The sequence below is a fragment of the Chelonoidis abingdonii genome, chromosome 4 (genome assembly GCF_003597395.2).
Source record: "Chelonoidis abingdonii isolate Lonesome George chromosome 4, CheloAbing_2.0, whole genome shotgun sequence".
Taxonomy (NCBI): Eukaryota; Metazoa; Chordata; order Testudines; family Testudinidae; genus Chelonoidis; species Chelonoidis abingdonii.
This window is the reverse complement of record NC_133772.1, coordinates 89,508,599-89,523,580: the sequence shown is the minus strand read 5'-3', so window position 1 is coordinate 89,523,580 and position 14,982 is coordinate 89,508,599. Positions and strand designations below refer to the sequence as shown.

At 44.6% G+C, this 14,982-nt stretch overlaps 1 protein-coding gene across 1 annotated transcript in view; it reads right to left on the bottom strand.

Annotated features, from left to right (window-relative positions):
• SPTBN5 (spectrin beta, non-erythrocytic 5) overlaps positions 1–14,982 on the bottom strand; it is a 133,569-nt gene that overhangs the window by 103,910 nt on the left and 14,677 nt on the right. The window contains exons 7-14 of the mRNA XM_032793850.2: positions 11,552–11,764; positions 9,844–9,996; positions 9,214–9,344; positions 7,278–7,529; positions 5,611–5,898; positions 4,621–4,864; positions 3,170–3,309; positions 1,126–1,225 (exon numbers count right to left, since the gene is read on the bottom strand). Of these exons, the coding sequence (XP_032649741.2) occupies positions 1,126–1,225; positions 3,170–3,309; positions 4,621–4,864; positions 5,611–5,898; positions 7,278–7,529; positions 9,214–9,344; positions 9,844–9,996; positions 11,552–11,764 (1,521 nt within the window). The remainder of the gene's footprint in view (positions 1–1,125; positions 1,226–3,169; positions 3,310–4,620; positions 4,865–5,610; positions 5,899–7,277; positions 7,530–9,213; positions 9,345–9,843; positions 9,997–11,551; positions 11,765–14,982) is intronic.

Here is a 14,982-nt window from a genome sequence, read left to right as displayed (position 1 = left end):
TGACATTCCATTCCATATGAAAAATATGGCTAGGAGCAATGTAATAACAATGCTTCCCAATTATATTATAAATATATTATAGAAACTTTAATTTGAAGCACCTTTTGGGTAACTAAAAGAATTCTGTTAAGGATTTCCCCAATACCCCAGGACCATTTCAAATGAAAAACTTTAATGACTAGAGTCTACAGCAGGGGTTGGCAACCTCTGGCACACGGCTCACCAGGCCAAGCACCCTGGCGGGCCAGGCCAGTTTGTTTACTTGTCATGTTGGCAGGTTCGGCCGATCGCGGCTCCCATTGGCCGCAGTTCGCCGCCCCAGGCACATCCCTTGGTCCTCGCCACAGAGGAAAACGCAAAATTGTGCATACATAAACAAAGGTCAGGTTGAGGCCTCTTTGAATATCAGATCCCATAAGACAAATTATTTCCTTATTTGTGTGGTAGAATGATAGTTAATGAAAACATGATCAAGAAACAAACAAACAAACAAAAAACCAGGCCAGTTCTACTCTTACTGACGATGTACCACTTTTACAACCATGTAGCCACATTTACATCAATGGAGTACTCATGATTAACACTGGAGTACGTGAGAGCAGAATCAGGGCCAATGTTTTAGAAAGAAACTTTCATTCCACATCAAGAATCTGAACCAGAGGCTTCCTCCCACTGGTTCTGGAGCATCAGCTTCTTCTCTCCAGTTATAATTTTCTGTGGGAGCCCCAGCCCACAGTGAAGCATTAACATATGAGCCAAATGGGCTAAGGCCAGGGTGAGGTTCACAAGGACGTTATCTAGTGATCAAGATGCCCAGGTGGTTTTTCATTAAATGTTTTCTTTTCTTGTGTTAATTCAACTCACTGTATACTTCACCATGGCCTAGTAGGTATTCTCTGATCACTCCAACAGTGTTAAATGAGTTCTTAATGTGTTTGCCAATATCTAGTCAGCCTACCTGTGGGGTCAACATTTCCTAACCTCCCGCTCCTAAGTGAAGTGGGCTGTGGCTGGAGACAGAGAGAGTGGCTCAATATTTTTAGCCTTGGCTCAAGGCAACAGAGTATTAAATTACTGCAGCCCTAAGGTTTCCTCTGGTCAGCTCTAGTGCATCAGCCCTTTCACCTGCAGCTGAAGAGATGCCAGCAGCTTCCTTTTTTTCTGTTCATTACTCTGTCTCAGTCGTTCCCATCGGTTCCGGAATGCAGCCAGTCTCTCCTCGATCCTGTAGAGAAAATAGGACACAGAGCTTTAATTCCCCTATCCGGAATGACGACAAGGCAGTGTCACTGATCCATATGGTTTCCCTGGTCATTCTTTATTGCTAGAACTTTGGGCTAGCTGCTGTTGCTAAGAGTAAGGGTGTGTGTGTAAGGCTCACTACCCCATCCCTTTGCACAACCGTGCTGCATTTTCCAAGATTGAGAGGTTGTGTGTGTGGGAGAATGGCAGCTCCACTGGGTACTACTGCCTCTCCTGAGCAGATAGGTGGGAAGGGGATAGATGGACTGGGGGTGGGCAGTCTTATGATTATTATTAAGAACTATTGGTATTATGGTGGCTCCCCAAATGTGCTGGGCACAGTACCTACATGTAAGATGACACAGTCCCTGCCCTGAAAAGCTTTGTGTTTAATTCACTTCCACCCTCACAAATATTTTATTTTAATACTTAAAGTGATGAAAAAATGAAGGGTGTAGTTCAAAGGTTTGTAAAAATCTCCATTTCATTTTTGGGGAGTTTACACAGAGAGCTTGAGTTCATAAGACATCTTCCTCCAGTTTAAACACATGGAACTGATCCTCAGCTAGTGTAAATCAACTATTCCATTGAAGCTGATGGGAATACACTAATTTACACCAGCTGAGGCACTGGCCCATGGTTGTTTTTCCTGGCATGAGTTAATTAAATGACAAACAAATATGTGTTTACAACTAAATGGAGACCCCTATGCTAGAAGAACCGCGGAAAAGACTGAACTGGCACAAACATATGTTCCACTATAGCTCAGGCACAGGCACTATATTTTTGCATTAGAATTTCTCTTTCACCTCCTTTCCATGTTCCCATAGTTTCTCTGTATTTGTTTGTTGCTGTTTTTTGTTGTTGTTTTTTAATTTGCCCATTTTTCATCCTACTTTTTCTTTGGACTCTCACTGTGCTCACTGTGTTCCTCCCCTCCCCACTAATCTCTTCCAAGCAGAATGTGGTCCTATAACATTTAAGTACAGGATAATGCAAATACAGTGACAAACACAACCTGCTCTTGTGTGTCTTCAGCTATTTGCCAAGATGAATTCCTTTTGGGAAACCACCAAATGCTTGTCCTCTCTCTTTTCATATTTAAAATTGAACTATGCCACTGTATGTCCTGGCACGAGACACCAGAGCCAGTACAAGCAACTTTAAGCATAATTGTAGCTCCTCAGTTTCCCCCAGAACTCTCACCTTCAAACAGCTGTGCTCTCTAAACACACAGGGCTCAAGTCTCATTTACACTAAGGCCCCTTTACTCTGCTCTAGCACTGTACAGGAGCCATGAATTACACTGACTCCCACTTGAAGGCCACTTTAGAGTGCCAGGGTGGTGCAAAAGGGCCGTAGTTAGATGAGAATCAGGCCCACAGCATGATGATTACAACACATTCCTTTGAGAAGTGATTTGAAATCTATTGTATTCATACTAAATATGATTGATACTCTCAAAAGCAAGGAACACATAGTTATATGAGAATTTTAATGAGTTTGTCAATAAAGAGGTCATAGAACTACAGGGTTAAAAGGGACTACAAGGTCTTATTGGCATATGTAGCATAAAATGCCAGGACAAAAACTGGAGTATTCTCCATTATTGTACCAAAAATGGCACTCTGAACTGAAAGTGTTACCCTTGTCGTTAGAGTACAGGAAATGCATATCTTTGCAATACCGGCTTCATTCTCTCCAGGTTAAGAAGCAGCATGGAAGGAAAGGAGAGAATTCATCCTTTTCTACCCAAATTAGAACACCACAGCTTGTGGACTGATGGGATTTGGTATGAATGCTGGTTCAAACTGGATCTTCTGTTTCACTCTAACGACACTTCATGATGGTTTGTAAAATTTAAATGTCTTCAGTGGAGTCAATTCCTCCTTTTTTGTACCTAGACTGTAAATGGCTCTGAACTCACATGCAAGAAGCAAAGTGCCTGTTCTCCACTAGCTTCTCCCCATGCTCATGCATCACTTCAGCCCGTTGCTTCAGTGCCATCAGCAGTCGTTCAAAATCCTCATGTCGCTTGAGAAGGGTGTGAACAGCATCCACATGGTCCTGGAGTGGAGGGAAGAAAACTTGATCAAGTCTCACCTCTGTGATATGGTTCCCTCTGTGGCAGTGGAGGAGATGGTATTATTTCGGCCTTTGTGCGGGTCTTTATTCTCCATCTTTCCCCCATGAAGCAAGTATATACTGTAGATTTTCCACATCATTGAGGACCTTCGGGGCTTTGAACAAGTGAGGAGCGGTGCCTTGCTTGATCCCTTATTTCTTATGTTTTCTCCTGACCTAAGATTCTATCCTCATCTTTTAATTGCAGCAGCATGGTGCCACCCTGGTGTAAGCACTGTATTATAGGGCTTCCACTTTCACACACTCTTAAAATAATCTTTATATTGAACACTCCAACAGCTATTCTAGATCCATTGTTTACATGGCATTTGATTACCCAAAAACTGAAGCAAACCAGTCTGAGTGACATGAGGAAACTGCACTTCAGATTCTAACTGTACTAGTAACAGCTCTATCATCCAATCTAAGGGCTGGTCTACACTACGGGGAAAAATCGATCTTAGATACGCAACTTCAGCTACGTGAATAACGTAGCTGAAGTCGAATATCTAAGATCGGATTACTCACCCGTCCTCACCGCGCGGGATCGATGTCCGCAGCTCCCCCTGTCGATTCCGGAACTCCGTTGGGGTTGGTGGAGTTCCGGAATCGATATAAGCGTGCTCGGGGATCGATATATCACGTCTGGATGAGATGCGATATATCGATCCCCGAGCAATCGATTGTAACCCGCCGATACGGCGGGTAGTGTAAATGTAGCCACAGGTGTTAATAGTATTCATATCCTCTTTCCCAGCGTCTCCCCATTGGAGGTGAGATCGTTACATTGTTGAGTATTGGGTATTGCTGTGGAAAGTACCAATTACTTCCTTGCTAATATTCTATTGATTGCAACAGCATGCTAATGCGTAATGGCAGTGTACGAGTAGAAGGAACTGTGGAGAAAGCATGGTGAAAAGGTTAACCAAAGCATTCTGCCCCAACTGCACAAACACACTTCTGGGTCACAACGGCATCATCTTGGTTTTGCGTCTTTTAGCAGTTGTGAGCCTGCTTCTCATTTACAGAAATGAGTAAATGAGAACCAGGCTCTGTGTGTGCAGTTTCTGAACATTAACACATCACTGTTACAAAAATGCTGCAACCAATCTAAGCTTGGCTAGAAATTCTCAGTTTTGAGCCAGAGGAGAGAGATTGTCATTGAATCTCTGTTCTCACTGAGTCACTGTGGGTCAAAACTGTTCTGGGTGGGAAGTGGGAGCAGGTGACAACAAAGGCTGTTCTGATACATACTCCAAGGTCATCTACTCGTAGAAAAGCCTCATGGCTGGAGAGGGTTGCATTGATGCGATCTGCTTCCCTATTGAACTTTTGCAGTTCCAAGCTGTCTTGGAGCCTCTTCTTCCGCTGCTCCCACATCTCCTCCAGCTCACTGCTTTCTTGGGTAAGCCTCTCCACAGTCTGGCGCACATCCTGGGTCCTGTTGCTGGGCTGACCATACATTACCTTCTGCCCCAGCTCTTCGAGCTGCATAAACCTGCCCAGAGTCACAAGGAAAGAGGACAAGTTACTGTAGGAGGAGACTTGAGCTTGGTGTTCTCCTGGCAAAGCACAAAGAATAATAAACTTCCTTCTCCTATAACTTCCCCATCTCTCTCTCTCTCTCTAATGCTGCTCTATTTCTTACTTTCTTGGTGGCAGAACTGCAGTTACCCATTGCTTTCCCTATTAATGTCCTCTTCACTTACAGTCTGCCAGGAAATGCAGGGGTTGGCTGCTCAGGGTTGTACACCTGAGGTGGCCAGGAATTTTCTCTCTTGGCTTGAGAGCCCAAGAAAACAGGTGGCCAGCCATTACATGGGACAGGAAGAGTCGCTGGGCTTTTATAAAGTGAGAGATGGGACTCGGGGCCTGAGAGTCTGGCAGGCCTGGCTCATAAAAATACAGGAGAGGGGAGAACCCAGGGTAAGTGATTGGATTACTCCGGCAGAAGTGACCTGGAAAGGAAAAGAGGTCTGAGGACTTTAAATAGAGAGTTTTCTTCCTTGCTGAGCATCAGGGTGAGATAGAAGGCAGCTATTGCAGTCACACATTGGATTAGCAGACACTTTCATTTGATATGGGGAAATTAACTGGGTTATGTGCACAGTCAGTTTTTATTTTCTTCATGCTAAATTTTGTATGCACTTAAATAAAGCCCAAGTACCATTTTCACGCCAAGTTTATGTTCCCAGATCTGTTTTCTGGGTATGCTCCTGGCCTCCCTGGTGCTGCAAACTCTACCTGTCCTTCTGAGTTCGAATTTCCTTCAGAAGGTCCTGATGTTCCTTCAGCAACTGCTCTGCGGAAGCCACATCCAGGCCCATCTCCTCACTGCCCAGCTTCTCCCTGATGCCATTTCCCCAGAGCAGGAGTCTGCGGCTGTCCTGCAGGAAAGCCTGTTGATCCTGTGCCAACTCCAGGGCTGTCTCCCTCTCTTTAGTCTGTGACTTGAGTGTGACCAGCAGCTTCTCCATATTCTCCACTTGCTTTTTGATGGCCCTGCTCTCTGCAGGGTTGGTGTCCTTAATCCTACACAAGGAAACCAAACAACATCCTTGATTTAGTTTCAGAAACAACTTTAGCCTTATAGCTTGACCTAGCTGACAGCGAAGTCAATGGGACTGGGTTGTTAGTGGTTCCTCCCAAAAAGAAGATCAGTTAGGGCACTTAATGTTCCTTATCAGCAGTAAACAGCATAGACATAGTGATCATAGAGTCCTCCGGGAAATGCATCCTGTCAAAAGACTTTACAGGCACTAGTGGTTGATTCATCACTGAGGACCAAAATGTTTTTTGTTATTTTTTTTTAATTCTCAGGCTTTAGTTAGGAGTGTCAAAAGCTAGCATATCACATCAAGAAATTCATTACTTTTACTTCAAAGATATAACCTTATAATGAAATAAACTGCCTTTTTATAGTCTGACTCAGTATTGGTACCCTTTCCCCAGCCACTGCTGGCTTCACTGATGCCTTACGTCACCTCTGATCAGTATGTAACAAAGATATTGTAGGACCAATTTCCACAAAAGAATACAAATTACCTGGTCTTTCCTGCTCCCAGATTCCAGGAAAAGCACAATTGCACCCCATGCTCCTTTTCACATAACATAAAACACATAGGGATGATCAGCCAATCAGATTTCACAGTTCCCTGAAATGTTTTTACCTTATAGATCTGAACAGGGAATGCCCAACAGAATGGAACAGGTGTGTTGCAATGGACATTGTAAACACACAAGTAGATATTTTTTAATTAGAAGTGTTAAACCAAAGTTTAAAACGTATACCCAAGCGCCATATATTTCTAATTCTCATTTATCGTCTTTTCCCCCATCTCGTGCCCCTCAAGGACACCCCATTTTGAGGACTACACAGTACCTCATTAAGAATACACATAGTCTGAAATAGTGTTTGTTAATCCTAGTTCATGGTCCTACAACCTGAACTGCAGTATGATCTGCAAATGAGGTGTCCTTAAATTCAAAGAGAGGTAACACTCGTTGTCTAGAACAAACTCAGTGCAGACTGTGGTTTGTGTTGATAATTCATTACATACTGCATTTCACTACATGTGCAGGGGATTTGAGTTGGAAGAATAGCTCAGTGATTTAATATCAATAAAGACTTAAGCTACTCCATTCATAATATAAGGATTCTTTCTATGTAGACAACATTTGGAGCCAGTCACTCAGATATTCATCCAACTCCACCCAGGACAGAAGATCTCACTCGAAGAGGAAAAGGAGCAATGACTGTAGCCAGACAGGGAGAGCAAGCTAGCACTAGAGGCTGACTTAAGACAAGTGTAAATCAGCCTTTCACAACTACATATACTCTATACACTTTGCTTCAAATATGAAACTAGATCACTAGGCAAAAATATAGAAACAAATGGCTGATTTCTTACGATTTGGCCACACTCTTCAGGTATTCAATTTTCCTCTCCAGCACCAGGACCTCCCTGTCAAAGGCAGACAGCTTGCGCCGGTCTGCTTCCAGTACGGCAGGTGTTTTTGCAGGTTCCATACCCTTGAGATGGACCAGCTTGTCTTGTAGTAGCCCTCTGGTGCTCTCACAGTCCTGGAGGAATGTCCTCACATCAGCCACCCCAATCAGCTCTGAACCCTTTTCCTCCTTCAGAGTTTCCAGGTGCTCCCATCTAGGAATGAAAAAACAACTGCAACAGCTATATCTAGACACTGAAATCACAGTGTCTTTGCCTATGAGGGAAAAATAGATTTCCAAGGGATTTGTTGCACGCACAATAAAAATCACCTATGGTAAAACTCATCTCTATGCCAGGGGGCAGAGACATGCTCTGTGCTCTCTTTATATACCACAGTAATCTTCAAAATAAGACTGTATTGGCACTTAAAGGTGGCATAAGACTAGTGATCAGTCTCTACACATGGATGAATTTCCCCTTTAAGTAGGTATCCCCCTCCTGCACCCAGTGCAAGCCACTATCACACTGTTGAGTCTGTGCAAATAAAGAAAAATAATCAAAATAAGGACCCAATTGTGCCTTGACATTTCTGACCACGATTGGGGCTGCCAAGAGTCCATAGAAAAATAGATAGCAAACACACTTTACAACAGCAAAGAGTTTTTTATAGTTACAATTTTCAAACCTGAATGCCTTAGGAGGACATCCTAACCCCTGCCTCTGGGTGTGCGTATCCACACTTAGCCATGCAGCACAGGCTGAACCAAACCGAAGAGCCCATTGTGACATTTGACTATGCCATGATGTGCTTGCTTTTACTTTAAATATAATGAAAACAGGTTTATTCCAAAGTATATTTTACCTGCTGTCATCCATTCATTTAGGACCTGTCAGTCTGACCCTTGTATCACAGCACAAGGGGTGCAAGGAGACTTCCACCCCTTCTCCTTCCTGTGCAAGGATCAAGCACCTCCCCTGAGGCCCAGATGGGAGTGTGCTACAGCACCCTATGGATGGTACAGAATTCAGACTCACCTCCCCTTTTGGCTCCCTGAAGCTCTGGAGGGGATAAAGACTTATGGGGAACCTTTCCCACTGAGTCATGAACAAAAAGCCCTAAGATCCCAAAGCATCAGCTGTACCCATGTACACGAGTGTGTCCATGAGCTGGCAATAGTTCTTGTGAATTATATTTTTTCCCATATCTCCAGCCAGTAATGGTTGGAACAATAAGATCCAATTTTCAAACAGGGACACGTAAACAGAATGGCCTCATCCTCTATGTAGATACTCAAATCAGCATTTACGTGCATACAATAGGCACACATATGCCGAAGTCATGACTACATATGGTCAAGTGATGGTTAAGGTGTCCAGTGTGCAAGATGCTCTCAAATGGAAAAGTGACCTCCTTGCCTGCGTGTAGAAACTGCTTGTTCTTTCAATGACTGATTGCCAAGGGCAGAGGATAGACTTTCCATCATAGCTGTCATAATACCATAAACCCCACAGTCAGTCCATGTAGACCAGCCCCTGCTTCTCTTCTTATCATTATCCTAATTTTGTTAGAACATCTCCAGCAGGTGTGCATTAAGCTGTGATGCGAAGAATTCTAGTGATTTTGATTCCATCACTTCTTGGCAAATGATTCTATTTAGAACTGGTTACGTTATAAATAAGAGAGATTTTACATCTCCAATTTGGATAAGTTTCCCCAGTGAAGTAAACAGAAACTGCAGTGACAAACAACAACTTTCCATAGACAACCCTCTGTATTCACATCTCAGGTCAGTTGTGTGTGCCAAAACATATCAAAATATTTTCTCCAGGATAGTTTATGCAGGGCATGAAAAGTCCTTGATGGGCTGATTCCCCATTCTATCGGGAGCACCTTTACCTTCTACTGAGCTCTTTAAGGTGGGCTTGGATCTCATTCTGTTTGCTGGGACTGCTCTTTGCAAACTTATCTGCTAGGCATTTGATCTCTCCCAGCTGGATTTTCCCAGCAGTCATTTCCACTAGAAAGCTCTAAAACAGAAAAAAAAAAAAATACAGCGATAATGTATGGAGTGAAGAACTCAAAACTCACCATCTCTATGCAAATAGTGCTCCACAAGCTGTTGCATTCACCTATCTTCTATTTGTACATCTACTATGTTTTTATATCCGATTTATTTCTTTTCTCTCTGTTCATTCATTCATTTCTTGACAGAAAACACTCCCCTGTGTGGTTTTCCCCCTTAGCCCATTGATACATAATAAACTTATTCTGGTATAATATACATCCCATCCCACCCTACTGACATGTGGACAACTTATTCTGGTATAAGTCTGCAGTTATATAATCACACTTTAGCTTTCACTGGAAAAAGCTTTCCTGTATAGACAAAACCCTCTGGATTAAAATTCAGTTAACAAAAAGACGGTTCAAAGCAACTTCTTTGGAGTCCTTCTTTCCTCACATACATCCATTCCCCCATGGTCAGTTTGTTTTACAAGTTATCTACACCGAGTGGAGATGAGGTACCTCATATTTCTGCTGCGTGACATCCACATTGTCTGCTCCAGGCTGAAGGGTCTGGAAAATCTTCTCCTTATCTTCCATCCAAGACTGAAACTCTTCACAGGAGTTGTACAAGCGGTACAATCTGATCATCTCCTCCAGACCTTTCTTCCGATGCTGTAAAACAGATGGAGAATCAAATATTGTGGTACGCAGGCCTTTTGCAGAAAGGGATCTCCATGGCTAAAGAACTAAAGCACACAGATTAACCTGGCAGGTTGGCAAAAGTTCTCCCTGCTAACACACAGTGAATACAAATGGGCATCTTGACCCTAGAATATATGTTCCTGGGGCAAGAGGAATTGGGAGTATTAGAGAACTGATACTCACAACACATTGATAAGCAGAAAGTTTTATAGTGGTACGTGCTGGCTGACTGAGGCACCCTTTGCAGCAGCTCCCCACAAATCAACACTACAAAGGGAGCAATATCACTTTAATCCTAGGCATGTGTATAAGCACTGGTTGCAGGAAAAATAGGAATTGGAGGGTTCACACGGCAGCTTTTTGGGTGGGACCATTTGGAGGCTGAGGATACAGAGGAATAAAGGGAAAAACTAATCGTCTTTTGTGAACATCTGTGTTAAAGTTTCCAGTCTTTGCCACTACAGCCCCAAGACTTGGGGTTAATCCAGAGCCGGTGCAACCATTTAGGCAACCGCGCGCTAGGATTTAGGGGGCACCATTTTCTTTGGCAGCCACCGCGGCGGCCAGATCTTCGTCCCCCCCGGTCACCGCCAGCATTTAGGCAGAGGGAGCTGGGCCAGGGGAGTGCGGGGAGGGCTGCCTGCAGCAAGTAAGGTGGGGGGGTGGCACGCAGGGGAACTCCCCGTCCCAGCTCACCCCTGCCCCGCCTCCTCCCCGAGCACACCATGGCTTCTTCACTTCTCTTGCCTCCCAGGGTTGCGGCGCCTAAGCTGACTGGCACCACAAGCCTGGGAGGTGGGAGAAGTGAAGCAGCAACGTGCTTGGGGTGCTTGTGCTCATGTGCGGAGCAGGGGTGAGCTGGGGCAGGGGGGTGCCTCAGGGTGGAGGGTGGGGAGCTGCTGCAAGGGGTGCCTCAGGGCAGAGTGGGGGAGCTGCCCCGGGGGGTCGCCTCAGGGTGGAGGGGAGGAGCTGCCGCGGGGGGGAGGGTGCAAGGTGGAAGTTTCGCCTAGGGCGTGAAACATCCTTGCACCGGCCCTGGGTTAACCTCTCATGTTTGTCCGACCGAGGAGAGGGTCTCCTGCTGTAATAGGCAAATTCCAGTAAAGCCAAGGGGATGAAGGAGAAAGCTACTCTTCAAAACATATAAGAACTGGGAGGGAAATCTGATGATTACAGAAATTAATTTATGATTCTCACATAATGATGTACAAGCCAGGCTGGATAAAAGCTGAACCAAATGCATGCAAAGCTTAAATGAAACTTCTGACTGTTTTGAAGGTAACCCATGATTTGTTTCTCTTCTACTGCTAACGTGATATTGGTCAAAATCAGAAAACCACAACACAATTTAGCAAAGCCAGCAGTCTTTTCAGGGTCTGCATAGTTCAGGATTGTAGTACGTTGTCAGAGCTGAGCAAGGGAAGCTAACACAACACGTGCCTATACTTTGCATGACACTAGACCCCACCAGTAATCTCCAAAACAGGCTACACACACACACAAAGTATTAAAAAAGGTCCAATACCTTAGCCATGGTCTGTAGATTCTCATAAAGCAAGTTTATTTCATTCTGGGTCCTCCAGATGTTCTCTGGAACAAAGTGGGGATCTGAATCAGGTGGATTAGAAAATCCAATTTCCAGGGTTCCCCAGAGCACAGAGCGGCTTGGTGGTAGTTTAGCGATCCTCTGGTTTAGGTTACTCTGGACCTGAGCCTTCACCACTGGCACTGATCCCACCTGTTAAAGCAAAATACAACAGAATCAGTCTGTGACACTATGGATAATTGGAGCCCCTAATCTTAAGGATAAATTAAAGGGCTAAATTTTCAAAATGATCTGCCTGACTCAAAGTGTTAGATATTGCAATTTACAAATGCACCTTTGTGATATATTGAACACTGTGATACAATTGTGATCTATCACTTTAAATTCTCAGGGATTTTCCTGATCCTGTTTGCAGGCAGGGGGCTGTGTAGGGAAGTGAGGGTTCAGAATCAGTCTGCAGAGAGCCAGCCTAGAGTAAGCAGGAGGTGAGTTGTGCCTCTCTGTTGAAATGAGCACCCTGCTTTGTCATCACACTCTGTTTTGGGGTTCCCTGAATTCTAAGAAATGAAATAATGTTACATGGCAACCTACCGGCATGAGTATTTTATGTTTTTATCTCATGTTTCTATGAATATACCATGAACATAACAGCAGGGGACCAGGGCATGGGCGGTTTAGCCTAGCAGTCACAGCTGCACTTGTGTCCACAAGTCAAGGATGGCCACGAGGCAGTAGCTGGCAAGCAGGGATCAGAGTAATTTATAGTGCCAGGATCAATAGCCAAGAGCCAGGGTCAGAATCAGGCTGGGGTCGGTGGCTGGAGATCAGAAAGTGAGGTGAGGTTTAGACTCGCAGCAAGGCAGAAGTCTGCTGGGTTGCCCAGACACTTTATGGGGAATTCTCCAGGATTAAATTGTGAGCATGGGCCAATCAAAAGGCTGAAGAGTACTGTCACACTGGATTCTTTGGTTGTTACTTCCTGCGGTGCCTAATCTCCACCACGCTCTTTGGATGGCATTCTACATGGCCTCCTGGTAGCAATGTGGGAATGTCAGCTGTCCTAGGGTCCAGAGACCTAGGTTCTAGTCCCATAGATATTTACATTGCCCCTCCCTCTTGGAGGGCACCCTTCCTTCATGTTGGTACTTGGATGATCTTGAAGAAATCTTTTTACCAAGTCAGGGGCATGGACATGGGGAGCAGGTTCCCAGGAGTATAATTCAGGACCCAGTCAATGATGTAGTATAGTCCCCTCCCGCTCTGCAATTTAGAGCTGAGGACAGGGCAGACTATATATTCCTTGTGCCCTTGGACCTGGACTTGTGGGAGGACTGGTTGGGAACAGGGTTCTGTGTGTAATGCTTCAGGAGGGAAACATGGAAAATGGGATGTATCTTAAGAGAGTGAGAGAGCTGGAATTTGAATACTGACAAAAACCAGACTGGTCCAAGCTACTAGTGGTTTAGCTTGTGGGATGGCCTGTTTGTACAAAGGTGTTTAGCTGCAAGTCAGACCTTTTGGCATACTGTGAAAGCTGGTTTTTCCTGGTACTGATGGTCTGCCTACTCATTGTAGTGCTTTCTTGCATCATGGAAGTGGTCTTTAAGGTCTTCCAGAATATGATGAATTCACAGAATCCAGTTGGAGGCTGCTGGGTTCTGGGAGGTTGCTAGCAAGACAAGGTGGAAGTGAGCATGAAACCTGTAATTTGCAAAAAAGAGACTCTGCCCCATGGAGGCACGGTCAATGTTGTTGTATGACAACTTGTCATAAGGCAGGAGGAAGAACCACTTATCTTGACGGTAGTTAACAGAGCACCTTACGTATTGATGTAGTACTTAGTTCACCCTCTCTGTCTGCCCATCTGTCTGGGGGCAGTAAGCAGAAGACGAAAAAGTGCAAATGTCCAGTAATTGGAGTGTTTCACACTAAAAGCATGAGACAAACTGTGAGCCTTGGTCTGAGGTGATATGGTCCAGAAGTCCATGAAAAAGGATGACATGCATCACTAGGAATTGAGCAGTTCTTTCAGCAGAGGGCAGGCAGTCACAGGGGATGAAGTGGACCATTTTGGTCAACAAAAGTCAAGACCACTGTGTGGCCATCAGAGTCTGGGAAGTCTGCTATGAAATCTAGGGTGATTGAGGCCCAGGATCTAGGTGGGATCTCCAAGTGTACTAAAGTGCCAAGGTGCTCAGAATGGGGTGTGTTGGTGCATGCACAAGGTCACAAGAGTCAACATAGTCCTGGGGGCTACTGGAAGAAATGAGGAGCCATGCAGGAAGTCTTAAGGTGGCCAAAATGGCCCACTATTGATTGTCATGGCAGAGATGAAGCACTTCCAACCAGGGGCACCCTGGTGGGATGGATATGCACCCATCAGGATATGTGATCCCATCCTGTGTGGAACATTGCATTTTGGTTCTGTCTCTCATTTGCTCAGGTTGTTTCATCACCTTCTGAGCTAACAGATCACCTTGCGAAGTGGATCAGATTAGATGAATCAGGTTTTGGCATATGGCGGCAGTGCAGCACTAAGGAAGTTGTGAGGTTTAAGGAGAGAGGGCAGTTTTTGGCTAGACTCTTTACTTTCATGGTATTATTAGACCTTTCAGGGTAAGGCATTGACTTTTCCATTCCTGATTCCCAGGTGATATTCAGATTGAACCAAGAGAATAATAGCCACCTGAGATGTCTTTGGTTTAAGGCTCAAGCTTACACAGATATTCAAGGTTCTTATGGTTAGAAGAGACTTGAACCAGTTGTCGAGCTCCCTCAAGGTTATGGCACCACTCTTTGAAGGCTGATTTAATTGTGAGCAATTCTTTATCTAATATTTCATCATTCTGTTCAGTGGAGTCAAAAGGTACATTTTCTATTTTCACATACAGGCTCTGCTTCTGTAGTCTTTCCAGGATGGAACAAACATGGTAACAATGCTGTTCAGGGTTCTCTGAAAACAGACATAGGTCATCAAGATAGATGACTACATACTGGTCCAGGATGTTTCTAAATATGTCGTTCACAAAGTGTTGAAAGATCATGGGAGCTTTGGTCAAACGGAATGGCATTACTAAATATTCAAAATGCCCATAGTGGGTTCAAAAGACAGCCTTCCATTCATCTCCTGCCCGAATGTGCATTAGGTTGTAAGTCCCCATCACTCCACTGAGGTCCAGTTTGGTGAAAATTTTGGTAGACCACACACTACCTAGTTCCTAGGTTAGGAGCTCAGGATACCAGTTTTGAACTGTCACTTGGTTTAGGGCATGTTAGTGACACACAGGTGTAGCGTTCCATCCTTTTGCTTAATGAAAAGGACCAGAGCCCCCACTGGGGAGGTGGAGTGTCGGATTGAGCCTTTGGGCTTTTACTCGATGTGCACATGAAGAGCTGCCAGCTGTGGCTCT